Raw genomic sequence first — 19,521 nt, 5'->3', positions numbered from 1 at the left:
TATCATATATACATAGATATAGTGCCGCCTGTCAAGTGGACTCTGAAATCTATGCTCACACTTTGCTTTTGTAACTGAGGTGTGGAGAAAAACACTTGTCCTTTCATTGCATTGCCAAATCTTAATGTCTTGTGCAATGGAGGCCGGCACATGGGGAGAATAACCAGTATTATATACACGAGTTGAAGTATGAAATTTAATCTTCCACATCTGTTGTGATGACCTTATCCGCGCACACACAATTGATAAACGTCTTATACAAATTACAGCATCAGGGAAAAGGCCACCGCCAGGTACAAGTCTCCTGCCTGATAAACAGGATTTATTATGGAGAAGAACAGCTACAGGCACTTGGCCCGGGTTCTCACTTTATTTTAAGGGAACAGAGAAGAGTAAACATAACTCAAATGACAAATCCTAATCCTGGGGAGGAATCTATTCCTGCTTCCCTCTACGAGGACGTACTCAAAATGCAAAATGTACGCACAATAAAAGGTAAAAAACTAGTGATGTGAGGTATCACCGTATTAAAGGGTAGACTAAACTTTTTAAAAAAATTCTGACATGTCATAGTGATACGTCAGAAGTTTTGATCGGTGGGGGTCCTGAGCATGTGCTGCTTCATTTCTGATCGGCTTTTCTCGGAAAGCTAAGCAAGTGGTGTAAGAAAAGAATGTCTATGAGTTTGTGCACCGCTCACTAGGCTTTCCGAGGAAAGCTGATCATAAACTAAGCGGCACAGCACTCACCCGAGTGCTTCTGACGCTTCATGTTAGAGATTGGTGGGGGTCTCAGTGCTCGAACCCCCATTGATCAAAACTTCTGACATGTCACACGTCAAAAGATATTTAAAAGTTTAGTTACCCTCTAAGATAAGCATACAGGAAAAACCAGGCAAAAAAACAAAACCCTTAACAACATTTGAAAAGCCTTTCAGGGTTCCCTGGTCATCTTCGTAAGCCACAAATGTAAGTGGATACCACGTCTGGCGGAGAGGAGGACCAGGAAACCTTGAAACGCGTTGCAAATAAGTTTTATATACCTTAAAGAAAGCTGGTTACTATGATACCATAATCAAGGCCCCAATCAGAAATGTCTGGCCCTGTACAGTCAAGGCCCCGGATAACAACGGAAAGTGGCAGGAGGGAGGCAACGATGAGACGCAAGCTTGCAGTGGGTCTGTGGAGGGACAGGGCAGAGACAGGTGAGCAGGGGATTTGTTAGGGGACAGGTGTAAAAGACTACGTGGCAGGGCTCTGTGGGTAGAGAGAGCTAAGAGACCAGTGGTGGGGCAAGAGTGGGGCCGGGGGGAGGGGAGGCAACCAGCAGTGCTTCTGTGGAGGGGGAGGGGACAGGTGCTTCATGGGGGGCCAAAGGGGAGACTGTAGGTGTGCAGGGGTGGCAACATTAAAAAAAAATTGCACTGAAGCTGCTCCTTTTACACAGCGGAGTTACTCACCAAGTTGCTGTGCTGGCTGATGCTTATGGTTCCTAAAGGCTCAAAGATGTTCCACGCCTGGATGAAGTCTCCACCTCCTACTCACATGAGGCACCCACGTCACTTGCGTAGACATCAGACCAGATGCCAAAATGAATTCAGACCACCGACCAGACCCCTTAATTAATTAAGACCACAGACCAGACACCTAAATTAATTTACACCCCCAAACTAATTCAGACCAGACCCCTTAGTTAATTCATGTACAAAGAAGAGATCCAGGCAGCACATCCAAAGGAACAAAGGTTTACTCACCCGTACGACGTTTCAGCTACACAGAGCCTTTCTCAAGTAGAACATTATGCAAAACGCGATTAGTATTTAGGGTGCAATACATCATTATTAAGTCAATAATTATACAATAAAAAGCAGCGTAATTACAGTGTACAACAATTATATCAATATAAAAGTTAGGACATATACCAGAATAAAGTGCTATATGAGAAGTAGTGTAAACTATCAATTAAGTGACATACGTGTACGCAATAAAAAAGGAAATATTAGTCTCTCCTACAGGTCTGACTTACCCCTCGTGGAACCCAGCGCTCAACCATTCTCACTGCGCGTGACATCTAAGCTGTAAACCAATCAACAACAGTTAGTTAATTCAGACTGTCGACCAGACCACTAAATTAATTCAGACACCAGACGCCTAAAATAATTCAGGCTCCCTACCAGACCCCTAAAACTAATTTACACCACCAAATTAATTTACACCCCCAGACGCGAACCCTAAATTGATTTACACCCCAGACCAGACTCTCCAAAAAAAAAAAAAAATCAGATCCCTATGCGCTTACCGCTCCAAGGTCCTCCTGCCTCCAGTTTTGGCAGGGTGCCTCTCCTCTTCTAGGCGCCTCTTCCCTTATGATGCTGGGGCCCTGCTTCACAAGGCCTAGACGTTTGCCTGCATCATCAGGACATTGTTGGGCAACACTTAAAATGCCTCACACAACAACCGGGATCTGGCCAGCTTCAGTACCTTCTGAAACAGAGCGGCACCGGTAGTCAATTTGGAGAAGGGAAAAAACCCTACAATTTAATGGAGCCCGTTGTCTGCTGCTAGGGATAAATTAATATCGGCAGTAGCGGCGGATGGGCCTTTCTTTTTTTTCTCTGTTGCTGAACTTCTGACAGCAGGACCAGTTGTACTGCCCTGACCCTAATAGTTATACCAGTTAGCATCCCCTGTCACCACTAAAAGGGGTAACGCTAGCCTTTATGACCTGGGTACCCTAATTTCCAAACCCACTGGATGCCACTTCATTCCCTAGTTTATTGATTGGACAGTGTTATTTAGGGTACTCTGGCAGTGTTATTTGGCCACTGTTTGTATTATTTGAACATTATGGTATACCAACATTTGGGGGTGGGGGTCAATAGAAGGTACAACATAGTACACCAATCAATCTAAGGTTGGCTCTGTGTCTGGTTTATAAGACCAATTTTGCAATACACTATTAGGACATTGAGTGACTAGAAGAAGGTCCTCCATTTAGCCAAAGTGGAGCGTATCTACAAATAGTGTGCCTCACTCTGGAGGACCTGACCTGCCCATTGTTTTCACTGGGAATTGTGTAATGCTTCATTTCCCCTGTGTTGGCACTGCAGGAAAACGTAACACTTACTGGCAGGTCCCCCCCCCCCATAGATAAGAGCTATTCACTGGGGGTTCCAGCAGTACAACAATTTGATCAACTTATTGTTGAGGACCCTTATTACAAAAAGGTTATATCCAAAGGGGACAACTCCTTTAAGACTTATTTTTTTTATTAACAAAGAATAGATGGCGTTTAACTAGTAAAGCCTAGAAATCAGAATAGAAAACATATCCACACATTTAACTGTGTTTGTTATCCGATTATCTTAAAATTTAATAGCTTAAAAGCAAATTTATATGCCCTCAAATAAAAAATAAATCAAGGACATTGCACCTGTTACCTATGTATTCCACATTATCAAATCTGGCAACCTCTCAGATGTCCAATATTTGTCACCAAAGTTCTGGAAGGAATGCGATCCTGCTGCCAAACTGTCTCCAAGATATGGAAATGTTTTACTCCGATTTTAGACAAGAACATTACATTGTAAACTGCATCGATTCAAGCTGTTTTTTCGAAGTGTGAAAAGTAAAAAAAAAAAAATCTTCTTCCTTAAAGAGGCTCTGTCACCACATTATATATTATATGAGATCGGCGCTGTAATGTAGGTGACAGTAATGCTTTTTGTTTCGAAAAACGATCTATTTTAAATCACTTTATGAGCGATTTTTAGCTTTATGCTAATGAGTTTCTTTCCAATCAGCGTCATGCACTTCTCTCCATTCATTTACACTGCACTAGCGATATAGTTATATCGTTATGTGCAGCCACATACACAAACACTAACATTACTGCAGTGTCCTGATAATGAATATACATCACTACCAGCCTGGACGTGATGTCTATTCAGAATCCTGACACTTCTGAATCTTTTCTGTGAGATACCAGCAAGGCAAGCGTAATCTCGTTTGAAATGACAGGTTACATCGTAATCTCACGAGATTACGCTTGCCTTGCTGGAATCTCACAGAGACGCTACAGACGTGTCAGGATCCTTAATAAACATCACGTCCAGGCTGGTAGTGATGTATATTCAGTATCAGGACACTGCAGTAATGTTAGTGTTTGTGTATGTGGCTGCACATAATGATATAACTATATCACTATCTGCAGTGTAAATGAATGGAGAGAAGTGCATGACGCTGATTGGTCACTAATTGGTCAGCGTCATACACTCCTCTGTACAACGCCCACTTGGTCTAAAGTAAAACACGCCCACTCGGGCATTAAGAAACTCATTAGCATAAAGCTACAAATCGCTCATAAAGTGGTTTAAAATAGTTTTTCTAAATAAAAAGCATTACTGTCACCTACATTATAGCGCCGATCTTCTTATATAGGAGATAGGGCACTTATAATGTGGTGACAGAGTCTCTTTAACAAAAGGCTGAAATTACAATCTCTGTGCCAGTATCCCCTCCGGTTTTATGGCAGCTCAGTGTTGTCATAGGGACACTGGGTCTGAAAGCAACCAATTTTATCAACTCTCCTGACATTTCTGTTTTAATAAATACTTGTTACCCATGACAATACCGGAGCATCTTTTCTTAGAACTCTGAACTGTGCCATTCCTCTGGTCTTCCTCCTGGAAATTTATAATTAAATTGACAACTGGTTGTCACCAATCCCCTTAAGAAATATGTGTAATTGGGTCAACAAGTGGCTCAGTGATAGAAAACAGGGGGTGGTTATTAATGGTACATCCTCAGAGTGGGTCACAGTTACCAGTGGGGTTTCACAGGGGGCAGTATTGGGCCCTCTTCATTTTAATATGTTTATTAATGACCTTGTAGAGGGTTTACAGAGTATAATTTCAGTATTTGCAGATGATACTAAGCTCTAACGTTATCTGCACAGAGGAGGATAATGTAATACTACAGAGGGATTTGGGGAAGCTGGAGGGTTGGTTGGGCAGGAAAATGGCAAATTAAGTTTAATGTAGATAAATATAAGGGTATGCACTTGGGCTAAGGAAACAAATCCTGCAACTATGCATTAGGTCTGGGGTCTCAAACTCGGATGGGTAAGTGGGCCACATATAGATAAAATGGGAAGTTGACGGGCCGCATTACTTTCAAATTTGATACAATACAAAATTATTGTTAATCAATTAGTTGTTTAAACTACTATAATAAACTACTATAATACTACTACATTACCTTAATACCACATTACTTTAATAATAATACATTACTATAACAATAGCAACAATACTATAATAATACTACATTACTATAATAATACTACGTTACTATAATACCACATTACTATAATACTACAATAACACTACATTACTATAACAATAGTGCTAGGTTTAAACTTAACGGAAATTTGCAAGATTTCTCCACGTGCTTATTTCAACAATCCAGTTTTCCAGTTTAAGTGCCGCTAAATGCAGTCCGGCAGCTCAGTTGGCAGCGTTTGGCAGACACACAAATGTCAAGATCAGGCAGCCCCTTTTAAGATTGTGCCACAGAGCCCTGTATGAATACTGCCAGTGCCCTCTGTAGATGCCACAGTGCCCTCTGCAGAAAATGCCACACCCCCCCTACATAATGCCAGTGTGTCCTCTGTAGATACTGCCACACACCCACCTGTAGATAATGCCAGTTCCCTCTGCAGATGCTGCCACAGCGCCCTCTGTAGATAATGCCACACACACCCCCAGTAGATCGCTCTATTGGGGCTCCCCTTAAGAGTGGAATCCCCAGCCAGAGCGTTGCCGACGCTTTGGCCAGGGATTCCTCTACTAGAGGAGCCCCTGACATCACTGTCCATACACACGTCAGGGGATCCTCCTGGAACGGAATGTGATGTCAGGGGCAACCCCAGAGTCGGTGTCCCAGAGCGGAGCACTAGTATAGGCTCTGATGCAGAACTCTGGGGAAGTCACTGACATCAGTAGCCATATATGGACAGTCGTGTCATGGGCTTGCCCAGAGCTGAAGTCCCGGAGCAGAGCAGATTCTAGCACTCTGCCTGGGATTCCAGCTCTGCTCCTGACATCACTGTTCATATATGGACAGAGATGTCAGGGGCAACCCCAGAGCTGGAATCCCGAGCAGAGCGCTTGTAGCACTCCTACTGGACTCCAGCTGTGCTCCTGACATCACTGTCCAGCTCTGGGGAAGCCCTAGACATCGCTGTCCATATGTGGACAGCGATGTCAGGGTATTACACAGAGTCCCGGAGCAGAGCCTATACTAGCAATCTGCTCAGGACTCCGCTCTGTGGAAGACACTGACAACACTGTCCATATAAGGACGGCGATGTCGGAATTCCACAGGGTAACTGCTGCTAAAAAGACTTGTGGATATTGGTGGACAGTACATTTTTCCCTTTAGCAACCAGTGCCAGGCAGCTGTTCCCAAGGCAAATAAAATCATGAGATGCATTAACCCCTTAATGACCAGCTTATTTTAGACTTTAATGATCAAGCCATTTTTTACGTTTTTCCATCGTCTCATTTATTTTTGCGTCGACATCGCTGTATAAGGTCTTGTTTTTGCGGGACAAGTTATAACTTTTAATAGCACCATTTTGGGGTACATAGAATTTATTGATTAACTTTTAACAACTTTTTTTTAGGGGGGAGGGGGGGGGATAGAATAAAAACAGCAATTATGGCACACTTTTTTGCGTCCTAATTTTACGCCGTTTGCCGTGTCGTGTAAATAACGATTACTTTATTGAGTGGGTTGTTGCGATTGCAATGATACCAAATTTGTATACTTTTTGTATGTTTTACTACTTTTACACAGTGAAAACACTTTTTTTTCAAAATTATTTGGTTTTGTCTCCATATTTGAAGAGTCGTAACGTTTTTCTTTTTTCGCCGATGCAATTGTAGGAGGGCTTTTTTTTTGCAGGACGACTTGTAGTTTTTATCAGTACCATTTTCGAGTAGATGCGACTTTTTGATCAGTTTTTTTTTTTTTAAGGCTGGATTCAAAGAAAACAGCAATTTTTGCATGTTTTTTTTTTTTTTTACGGCGTTCACCGTGTGGGTTAAATGATGTAATAAGTTTATAGTTGGAGTCGTTACGGACGCGGCGATACCAAATATGTCTAACTTTTTTACTTTGTTTTGTTTGTTAATAATAAAGAAGTTTGTAATGGGGAAAAGTGGGTTTTTCATTTTTTATTCAACTTTTTTTTTAAACTTTTTTACCCGTTCCACTAGTGGACTTCACTATGCGATTATATGATCGCATTTAGGGTATGTGCACACGTAGTGACCAAAAACGTCTGAAAATCCAGAGCTGTTTTCAAGGGAAAACAGACCCTGCTTTTCAGACGTTTTTTGACCAACTCGCGTTTTTCGCGGCGTTTTCGCGGCATTTTTTACGTCCGTTTTTGGAGCTGTTTTCATTGGAGTCTCTGAGAAAACAGCTCGAAAAACGTCCAAAGAAGTGTCCTGCACTTCTTTTGACGAGGCTGTATTTTTACGCGCCGTCGTTTGACAGCTGCCAAACGACGACGCGTAAATAACAGGTCGTATGCACAGTACGTCGGCAAACCCATTCAAATGAATGGGCAGATGTTTGCTGACGTATTGTAGCCCTATTTTCAGACGTAAAACGAGGCATAATACGCCTCGTTTACGTCTGAAAATAGGTCGTGTGAACCCAGCCTTATAATACACTGCAATACTTCTGTATTGCAGTGTATTACTGCCTGTCCGTGTAAAACGGACAGGCATCCGCTAGGTCATGCCAGAGGCATGATCTAGCAGGCATTCATTACAGGCAGACCTGGGGGCCTTTATTAGGCCCCCGGTTGCCATCGGAGACACACACTTGGCGACCTTATCGCCGGGTGTCAGTGGGATGAGAGGGAGCTCCCTCCCTCTCTCCAAAACAACTCAGATGCGGCGCACGCTATTGAGCACCCCATCTGAAGGGTTAAACGGGTGAGATCGATACTTCTATCGATCTCACACGTTCGAGCAGGGACGCCCCCAGCCACCTCTGGCAGCTGAGAGCAGGGAGATGTGACCGCTCCCTGCTCGGTTTACTTTATTCTTATGCAGCGACGTAAAAAGTCTATTGCATCGGAATAAGGCCCGTTAGTGACAGACGTAGAAACACACTGGGGCGGTCACTAACGGGTTAAAAGAGGCCAAGTTGCTCGTGACAAAAACATGGAATATTGTGTACAATTTTGGGCACCTATGTATATATAATAAAGACATGGCTGAACTAGAACTAGTGCAAAGGAAGCGATCGGGGTAATTAAAGGGGTTATCTGGGAACCAGAAAAAAAACAAAAACAAATACGGGTATATATAAATTTATTAAGATATGGCTACATTTGATTTGACAGCAAAAATAATAACTTTAGCATTACTCACCGCTCTCCAATGTAGCTCTAGCGCTGTTAACAAACTTCCAGGTATGAGGCGGGACTTCTTTCCCTATTCTCTGCTGCCTCCCCACCCACCTCTCTACTCTATCCTCTTTGATTGACAGAAGCCAAAGCCAGCGTTCTGAGCAGCCTGTAGGACAGGCTAAGAGGAGAAGGATATGAATATTCATGATGTGGGGCAGTAAAGGGGAGGAGTAGGCATGGATTTGACTCTTTGGATAGGGCGAGCGGACACTAATAAGAAGGGGGTGGCTTGCTTCCTCTGAGTCTTCACAGTGCCAGCCCCCTTTTGATGATGCTCCGACACCGCAAGATGAGACTGCTCTTGGTCACGAGTGTGTCGGAGCGCCATCAATACCGAAAGAACGATGGGAATTCCGGGGACACGTGAAAGTTCTCCCTAAAGGAGAATCGGCGCCCTGGTGGTAAAAATTGTATATTAGTAAGTACTCTTATTATATGCATTTAGATCCTTAGCATATAATTTTTTGTGACTGGATAACTCCTTTAAGGGAATGGGTGGATTGCAGTACCAAGAAAGGTCATCAAACTTGGGGCTATTCAGTTTGGGAAAAAAAACAAAAAAAAAAAAAAAAAAGACGGCTTAGGGGCGATCGAATTACATATTTGAATGGACAGTCCAGAGATCTTTCTAATTATCCTTTTACACCACAGACTAACAAGGACAAGGGGGCATACTCTGTCTAGAGGAAAAAAAAGGTTTCACGACCGTCACAGATGGGAATTCTCTTCCGCTGCAGCCATTTTTTAGACTTCATTTTTTCCTCCCTACATTCCAAAAGCCATAACTTTATTTTTCCATCTATATATAGTCCTATGAGGGCTTCATTTTTGCGGGACAAGTTGTAGTTTTTCATGGTACCATTACACCATATAATGTACTAGAAAATGGGAAAAAAAATTGATACAAAATAAAAACAAAACAGCGATTCCTCCATTGTTTTTTCCGCTTCCTTTTTATGGCATTCAATTAAAACGACATGTTAACTTTATTCTGAGAGTCAATACGATTACAGCAATACCAAATTTATATAGTTTTTAGACTTATAATATATTTGACTACTTTTACAAGAAAAAAAAAAAAAAAGTGTAGAAAAGAAAAAAATTATTTTGTGTCGTCAATTTCTGAGCGCTATAACCTATTTTTCTGTAGATTGAGCGGTGTGAGGGCTTATTTTTTTGCGGGACGAGCTGTAGTTTTTAATGGTACCATTTTTGGGTACATGCAAGGTTTGCCTCACTTTCTATTCAATTTTTTGTGGGAGATGAGGTGACCAAAAAACGGCGATTCTGGAGTTGTACTTTTTTTTTTTTTACGATGTTCACCATGCGTGTTAAATAATGATATATTGCAATAATTAAGACACTTACTGATGCGTCGATACCAATTATGTTTATTTTTTTTTACAATGCTTTAGGGGGACAATGGAAAAAGGTTTTTTTTTTTTAACTTTTTTTTTTATGTACAAAAAAATAAATAAAAAAAACAACACACCTTTAACAGATTTTTACTTTATAGATTTATATTATCCCCCCCCCCCCTAGGCGACTTGAACAAGCAATCGTTGGATCGCTTGCACTATATACTGCAGCACTAATGTATTGCAGTTGATCGTCCGTCTGACTAGCCCTGCCAGAGCTTAATAGGAGCACAAAAAAGATGGCAGACCTGGGGGTCTTTATTAGGTCCCCAGGCTGCTATAACCAGCTGCAACCTGCGATCACAATGCGGGGGAGACAAGGGGTGGGATGAGCTGTTAGAGGGTGTCGCCCCCCCCCTTTTTAATGATTTAAATGCCGCAGTCGTAATTGACTGTGGCATTTTATGGGTTAAACGAGAAAGATTGCGCTTGAGCGCAATCCCTCTAGTTACTGTGAAGAGTCAGCTGTGCCTTCCCGCTGACACCTGCTTTGTATAGAGAAGGCTCAGCCCGTGAACCTGCCCATACTTTCCCTACCCGGCTATGACGTAACGGTGCGTCATATGTTGGGAAGGGGTTAAAGCGGTGAGACTATGGAACTCTCTGCCACAGGATGTTGTGATGGTTGACTCTTTGAACAAGTTCAAGGAGGGCATTGATACCTTTCCTGAGAAATATAATATTACAAGTTATGGGTACTATAGTCTGGGGAGGGGTTGTTGATACAGACTTATTCTGATTGCCAAATTTGGGGTCGGGGAGGAATTTTTCCCTAATGAGGCAATTGGCATCCACTTCATGGGTTTGACTTTTTTCTGGACCAATGCGGTAGGGTTATAGGATGGACTTTATGGACCTGTGTCTTTTTTCAACCTTAACTAGGTCTTGAAGCCACCACAATCTTAGGTCGGTCCTCACCAGCAATAAAGCTATACACATCTACATCTTAAGCAATCCCTTCTCCTTTAAAAACAGATCGATATGGACAAAACAGACTTGGGCAAGGTATAAATTCTCTGCACACAACAGGCATCAGTAGAGACTGTATAAAATCAAATCCATCATCAAATGAGAAACAGACGCAAAGAAACAAATAGAACAAAGCAGTTATAAATATATAACTTTTATTCTGAATATTAAATAGTGTTTTAAATTACAAGCAGTTGGAATCACACTATGCATGAGAATCAAATGTACAGTAAAAATTTTACAAATTAAAAATAAAATGTACACCATTTAAAGACCATTATATCTGGAAATTCATCCAATAAGATATTGCCATCTACCTTACATACTTTATGTAAATTACAAAGAAATCAGTCTCCTGTAGCCTGTAACCTTCCCGACATGTATGAGATTGCACACCCACCACTCTTCTGTATATACAGCCGTTGTGCAAGGCAAAACAATCAGCAGAATCATCGGGATTCAAGTTCGGTTTTCTCTTCGTAAATATAACCTATAGTCACTAACATTTATTAAGTTGCTGACATTATCTTGGATCAGAAGTCAAAACCGCCATGTTCTGGAGAAAAAAAAACAAACAAAAAAAAAACAAAAACCCCCACTGCGTATACTTGAGTTAAGGCAATTTACACAAGTGTCCGAGCCTCTAACAACCCCACCCCCATATTCTAGATCTGCACACATACTGGATATTCAGTACAAGGTAGTGCTTTACAGCAGGATGCAAAATAAATCAACATGCGTCAATCTCATATTTATAACAGGATTCAAGGTACAATTAGAAATACTGAACGATTGCACTTTGCGGGTTACTATAGAAAACAAGATCAGTGCAGAGATCAGAACCAAAAAAGCAACACATTGAGGTACACTGTCGAGAACCTGTGTGCGGGCAGCAATACACAAACGCTGTTGGTTGTGGATTTCTGATTTTTTTTTCTGTGTGTTACCAGTGCACACACGGCCATTATTTTTCTACTGCCTCAAAGTGGAATCATGTGCCAAAAAACAGGTTTAAAGACTTTTCATAGCTGTAGTAGATCACAGAAAATAAAATAATGTCAACTGTGGAGTGAACTGGTATTAAATGGAGACCGTCACCAACATGAACCCTAAAGGAAGAGTCACCATAATCAACCCTGAAACCAAGTGTATGTGCTAAATGGCGCCCCCTAGATTGGTTATTCTGGCGGAGGCTGGTTAGTCATTGCAAATGTACCCTTCCCATGCTTATATTTGCAAAGGCATCTTTTAGGCTATGTTCACACAGGGCAGGTACGCTGCGTAAAAGCACACAGTGTATCCACCCCGGGCACCGCAGGGAATTCAGGACGAAAGACCGTACCAAGTTGTGGTGCAGTTTTTTTCGCCCAGAATGTCTGCTGCAGAAAACTGAACATACAAAAATTCATAGTTACGTAGTCATGGCAACACGTCCTTCTGCAGTCCGGCCTCTTTGGATGACGTTTTATCCCATGTGACCGATGCAGAGGTCACATGGGATGCAATATCATCCCAGGAGGCCGGCCTGGATAAAGAAGCTGGGTAAGTATAAGTTTGTTTTTTTTCCTGAGCGATTTGTTGCGGGTTTTACCTCCCCATTGAATTCAAGGGGGAAAAAAACGCAGCAAAAAAAAAAAAAAAAAAGCAGCGTGTCTGGTATTGCAACTCAGATGGGGTCAAGCTGCACTACCAGGCACTGCGTATGGACAAGACTGGCGCGGTTTCTGGGGGGGGGGGATCATTTTTTTTTTTATTAATTTCCATAAACCAGGACAACCTGGTGACAAATTCCCTTTTTTATGTTCATCGACTTATAATGGGGTCTGACATATTTCCGTTGTTTGCAGTGAACGCGGCGCTATTTTCTATCAAATATGACGTAATCTTTATCTTCTGGCGCAGATGTGAACAGTCTCTTAAGCCTCGTTCACATTTGCATTGGAGGATTTGTCAGGTGCCTCCGCCTGCTGTGCTATTGTTTCCCGTAAAACCACGGACACCCCTATTGAAACCCAGCGGAACTCAAAGTCAATGGGTTCCGTCAGCCTCCGGTGGTGGTGCAACGGAATCGGCACTTTCAGTTTTTCATTGTTCTGACAGAGCAGAACGGAATGACAAACGCTGGTGTGAGCCCCGTCTTGGCTTGTATTTTAGCTAAAGAAATAAACACAATTTGTATTTTATCACTATAAACATTACCTCATTACGTCAGAAAATAGGATTTCAGGAGACGTCTAGAAGAAGCAGGATTATAGTTCATGCTCAGACGTGGACATCAGTGTGGGAAAGAGACTCCAAAATAGATAGAATTCATTATACTTTACTTTTTATTACCCAGGAGATCCTGATCTTCGACATTTATTCATAAATAGACAGAATCTAAAAAGGTGCAAACAAATATTTTGCTCAAAAAGTTTTGCTGTTATTGCATTTGCACTGTACATAATGTTAATATCCTGATAAATGAAAAGGATCATTTGCAAGATGCAGCTGCAAAACAAATATAGTAGTCATCACTAATTCTCCCATAAATCTACAGTTTTTGGCTACAAGTGGTAACACCCTGACCGAGTGGTAGGCAATAGAAAGGCCACAAGCCCCCCCCCCACCCCCACTGTTGTTTCCTTTGCTCCTCTTCCCTGTCACTCTGATGTGACCTAGTCAGTGCACACACAGGCCATGTAACAGGACAAGCCTTTCTAGTAGTGGACAGTTGAAGCGGAGCTGCAATACCAGACATAACCAATGGACAGGTGTGGCACTGTTTCTGAAAGAAAGAACCCATGTTTTTCTAATTCCAGACAACCCCTTTAAAGAGTATGGCCACCTTCTTAATTGCTCTAAAGCATTTAAAAAGAAAACAAAAAACATCCTATTGTATTTCATCTTCAGCTTTAATTCAAACCTATGCGTATCTATGGTTACAGACTACAACCAAATCCTGTGTAGTCGGATTCTGCAATTATACTCCTTTCCATCTGTCCCCTCGTCCTTCCATTTGGCAGCTTATCAAGAAGGGACAGATTGATGGAGAGTATGACTGCAGGACCAGACTACATAGTTTTTTTTGTGTAGTCTGTTACCATGAAGACGCATAGGCCAGCATATGAGCTGTAGATACAAAACGGTATACTTATTTATTATGACTATTTGCAACTTTGCTTTATTTTAGATGCATGGGAGCAATAAAAAACTAAAACTAACTGTGAAACGTGTACATACCCTTGTGCCCTGGTGCTCATTTTATACCAGTTCTACTGTCTCCCACTAACGTCTCTATACGTCTGTGTAACACTGAGCCATTTTTGCCCGAGCAGAAACTTAGAGCAACATTTACTGACTGCATTAATACATTTTGCTCAAAAAGCCACACTTCTAGTACCAGAGACCCTAAAATAAGCCCAGAGAAATAAATCAGAACAAATGAACCGAAATATCCACAAATATCCACTGCAAGTATAAAGACTCAATGAGACCAGCAGTATGATCGACACCCACAGTAGGGGCAGCAAAAAAAACCACACAAGATTCTGAGGGAATCATCAATATAATACAAAGCTGACAAACACCCTATATAGCAGCAGAGATTAGACCACTCCAATCATGGAATAAGTCAGTCAAGTTTAGGGAACTGCAGGATTATAAGAAATTCTATTGCCGGGATCACAGAACAATTGCTGCAAACTACTGCAAGTGAAGGGATCTGTGTGTACACGCCCTAAAAATGGGAGAAAATTTTATGTAGGACGACAGATCTTAGGAATCCAACTCAACTCCAGTGGGTCTCCCATAGAAAACCAAGATCTAAATACCTCAAACACCCCCCCCCCCCCCCCTATCCATTACGGTGCCAAGCTCTGCTGCACTGGTGTTTCTTCCCCCGCCACACACTTTCCACGACTCTTGGGCCAGTTCCCCACCAGCAGATGCATGATCTTCCTCTATGGTATATATTTCCTTGCTCAACTCCATTTATCTATAACAAAAGACCCTAATTTAAGAGACGGTCAGCTGTAGGCAGCAATAAGGCCAAATTCACACAGATTTTTTTTTTGTGTGTTTTTCTTTTTTCTTTCCTCCAAAAGTAAGAAGTATAATGGAAGCTTAAAACTTCACTCTTTTGGCTCTAAAGTCAGTTTTGTGAATGTGAACAAACAAAAAACAAACCGCACCATGTGAAGCTTGGCCTAAAGAACAAAAGAGGTATCAGCTCTCCTGACATGTTTTATGGGGAACATAAGTATTTACTAAAACAGGCAACGCTGCAGTATCTTTTTTCAGAACTTGAATTGTGCCACTGCTCTGTTATTCCTCCTGGAAATGTATGAATAAATTGACAACTGGGTGTTACCAATCACTATCAAAGGGGCGTGTCCCTACACAATCATGGTCAGCACTGATTGGACAGTATAAGGATATGTTCACACGGCAAACAAAGACAGCTGTAAAATACGGAGCGGTTTCAAGGGAAAACAGCCTCTGATTTTCAGCCGTTTTTTATGCATCAAGTGTTTTACAGCCATTTTTGTAGCTGTTATTCTATTGAGACAATGAAAAACGGGTCCAAAAACGGCTCAAGAAGTGACATGCATCGTTTTTACAAACGGTCGCGTAAAAAAACGCCCCGTGGGAACGAAAAGCAGTTTGTCCCATTGAAATCAATGGGCAGATGTTTGGAGGCATTCAGGCCCCATATTTTCAGCCGTTTTTCTGAAAATAGGCAGCGTGAACATACCCCAAGACTGTAGGTAAACGACTCAAACCAGGGTAATGGTAACAACCAGTTGTCAATTTATTCATACATTTCCAGTAGGAATAATAGAGCAACGGAACAACGCAGAATACTAAGAACATGCACACGAAAATTGTTATTTTATGGGAAATACAAGTATTATCTAAAACAGACATGTCAGGAGCGCGGAAGGGTCCTTTAACTACAAAACTGTAGAAAAGTAAATCATTGTATATTATGTTTCAAGCTAAAGGCCCTTTTACGTGGGGCAATGATCGGGTAAACGAGTGTTCGCACGAACCCTGGTCCCCAATCACTGCCTTGTGTAAATAGGGCAGTGATGAGCCGATGAAAAAGAATAGTGTCGTTTGTTGGCTGATCAGATACTATATGCGGCCATAAAAATGGTTGCTTGTCAGCAGCATATCCCCTTGTGTGAACAGGGTATGTGCTTCCAACAAGATGCAAATGTATGGGAATAAATGATCTTCGTATCAATCGCTTGTCTCCATACTCCCGATCATTGATCCTTTTGAATGAAGCCAACAAGCGTATTTTCGATCGGCGCCAGTTAAAGGTAGCGAATATCTGACCATGTAAACCCACCTTTAGGGCATGACCAGACGTGGCGTATTTCTTCCGCCACTGTCCGCATCAATGCCGCACATAATCTGCGTTGCAGATTCTGTTGCGGCTTTGCCTAAAATGGGCATTAAATTGATGCGGACTAGCCGTTGCGTATTGAGGTGAAAGTACTTCCCTTCTCTCTATCAGTGCAGGATAGAGAGAAGGGACAGCCCTTTCCCTAGTAAAAGAAATTAATACTTACCCGGCCGTTGTCTTGGTGACGAGTCCCTCTCTTGACATCCAGCCCGACCTCCCTGGATGACGCGGCAGTCCATGTGACCGCTGCAGCCTGTAATTGGCTGCAGCCGTCACTTGGACTGAAACGTCATCCCGGGAGGCCGGACTGGAGGAAGAAGCAGGGAGTTCTGGGTAAGTATGAACTTCTATTTTTTTTTTTTTACAGGTTGATGTATATTGTGATCGGTAGCCACTGTCAAGGGTGCTGAAACAGTTACTGCCGATCGCTTAACTCTTTCAGCACCCTGGACAGTGACTATTTACTGACGTCGCCTAGCAACGCTCCCGTAATTACGGGTGCACACACGTAGTCACCCATAATTACGGGAGCCCCATTGACTTCTATGGGCCTGCCCGTGCCGTAATAACGGCCCGTCATTACGGGCGTTTTTACGTTCATGTGCATGGGGCCTCAGTCTGGCTATAGACCTAGAAATACATAGGTCCAGCCAGAATGAAGAAAGGTCATGTTCGTAAAACAAATACGCTCCGCAGCACACATAACATCTGCGGACTTCATTGCGGAATTTTGACTCTCCAGTGTATGCTGCGGACACCAAATTCCGCACCGCAGCCTATGCTCCTCAGCGTAATTGTCCGCAACGTGTAAACGAACCTAACTCAAAAGCTGTGGCAGGCAATGGAGAAACGTGTACGCTGCGGCTTTCCGCAGTGTAATTCCAGAGCAATTCCGCCACGTCTGGTCATGCTTTAACTCTCCAAGCTCTAAAGCATGCAAAACAGTTATGACTCAATAGAACTAGAGGTAATCCATTCCCAGACCTAGTACTGGGATCGCAGATACAAAAAGCCGGCACCATCCACTCCGCATACACATACAATGTATATTTCTATAGGATGCGGAAAGGAGATCAAAAACCTAAAACTAAGAAGGAAGTATTGCAGTTTTAAATATTAAAAAAAATAGATAATAATACAGCATATAAGAGACTGAGATTAAGAGTCCCAGGAGCAGCTTATTACACAATTTACAATGCAAAGAACAAATATCAACATTCATACAGATAAAATTTAGAACAAGCAGTGTTTTGTTTTTCCCCCCTCTTCACGATTAAAAATTTCTGTACAGATATAGATATGCAAGAAACATTACAGTGCAATAATAAGCAATACATAGTGTTTTAAACGTCATTGGATACACATTGTCACATATTCATTTATCGTTACATAAGCACAGACACTGGAGAGAAGACATATACCTGTATGTACACATCTTGTCAATTACACACTTATTTGGGCACAAAAAAAAGATGTAGAGTTCCCATTCACGACCTGTACGTACGCACTGAATGCAATGACATCGTCACACGTACAGACAGTAGTAGCGCGGGTCGCGTCGAGCATGATGAATTGTATTGCACAATAGTCATTTACACTGTCTGTACATTTTCCATGCTGCACATGTCCCAGGTCTCTTGTAAAGAGATCACAACATTGCACATACGGCCTCCGCTTAATGCATTTTTAGCAGAAGTTAATCAGGTAGAGTCTCAGTCTTTTTCACCATCCTCGCTGCTGCCTGGTAAAAAAAAAAAAACGAACAGTAAAATATAAACTTTTTTTTTTTTAAATGTTATATAAAGCTAAAGCATATGTGTCATAAGACGACATTGCCCTATGTAAGAGCAGCATAGTGTGGGGACATGTCCGCTTTCTACTATTAGCTCAAACGTCACAAAATTACTTTTAATAGGAGCAATTAAATAATACAGTGGACTTGGTTATGAGCTGCATTTTTTGACAGCTCCTACTGTATTAATATTTTATACCCACACTATGCTACTCTTACATAGGACAGATCCGCTTTAATAGCGTCTGCTAGCCTACTCTTAGAATGGCAATGCAAATGCTCTTTAAAAGGAACAATAAACCTAGAAATAAATGATCTGAGTAAACAGGAGATAAACTTTTGTCAATCTGCAAGAATTTTTGCAGATGAGTAGTGGGAACATGGCTGATCTCTTCGGGCACAAATAGAAAAATGGTTTATGGATTTCCCAGTTTTGATTGCAATGACACAAAACAGGATTAAAAGAAGGAGTTATTCTGATTTTTTTGGTGTATTTTCTACTAGTGTTCTGTCGTCTCTTGTGGCAGAGGGCAGTTTTTTTATACTGATGACCTATCCACAAGATAGCTCATCAGTATATGATAGGTGGGGGTCCAACACCCGACCCCCACACCGATCAGAAGATGGCTCCAGTCACTGTAACTCTGCTCTTATTCTCTTGATTAGGAGTATAGCTGCAGTACTGCCGCATGGCTGCTATAGTGAACGGTACCTTCTGCTTTCAACACCGACCACTGCATAGCTTCCGGTGCCCCGGAGGCAGCCAGAACAGCTGATCACTGCGGGGTCTGGGTGTTGGACCCCCACTGGTCATATACTGATGACCTACCCTGTGGATAGGTCATCAGTATAAAAAAAACAGCCCACAGCCTGGACAACCCCTTTAAGTTTTGGGGTCCTTTTTTGTTATTCTGTTGACTGCTTTTAGGGAATTCAAGAATGTATAGTATTTTCCAATAATAGTAAGTGGTGACATACGGCGATGATAAATCACCATCTGGGACACCTTGAACACATTGGCAAAGTACAGCGGCCGATTAAAATTTTTCTCCTCATAACAAAAACCAATGCTGTGCTGAATGGGGCTTTGTAGCGTGCGGTTGAGAGAAGTGCTGTGCAAAACAGGCAGCCCATTTGTTCTGGGGATCAATGTCAGTCCCAGTGATTGAAGCCCCAATGATCAGTTAATGATGCAATATCTTAGCAGAAGGTCATCGCTTATAATGGTGGAAAACTCCTAATAGTACAATATATCCACCCATTGTATTGCATTGGTCCATGTAGAAAGAAACAGTGCAGGACTAAAGGAAAGCTTTCTGACCAGAAGCTTAATTTGTAAATGACAATATAAATAAAACTACTTCTGTGGTTTATACAATTATGTACGGTTAAATTAGCATTTACTGTGTAAACCGTAAAAGACCAATGCAAAAAAATCTGCACATAACCCGGCTTGT

The 19,521-nt window shown here is 41.9% G+C and overlaps 1 protein-coding gene across 1 annotated transcript in view; it reads right to left on the bottom strand.

Annotated features, from left to right (window-relative positions):
* Window positions 1-11,015: 11,015 nt before the first annotated feature.
* The window catches only part of LMTK2 (lemur tyrosine kinase 2), an 88,861-nt gene continuing 80,355 nt past the window's right edge, over window positions 11,016-19,521 (bottom strand). The window contains exon 14 of the mRNA XM_075830260.1: window positions 11,016-18,013. Coding sequence (XP_075686375.1) covers window positions 17,985-18,013 — 29 coding nt within the window. The 3' untranslated portion in view covers window positions 11,016-17,984. The remainder of the gene's footprint in view (window positions 18,014-19,521) is intronic.

This window comes from Rhinoderma darwinii, chromosome 6 (assembly GCF_050947455.1).
Source record: "Rhinoderma darwinii isolate aRhiDar2 chromosome 6, aRhiDar2.hap1, whole genome shotgun sequence".
Lineage (NCBI taxonomy): Eukaryota > Metazoa > Chordata > Amphibia > Anura > Rhinodermatidae > Rhinoderma > Rhinoderma darwinii.
The sequence above is the reverse complement of the archived record's forward strand: the minus strand, read 5'-3'. Positions and strand labels throughout refer to the sequence as shown.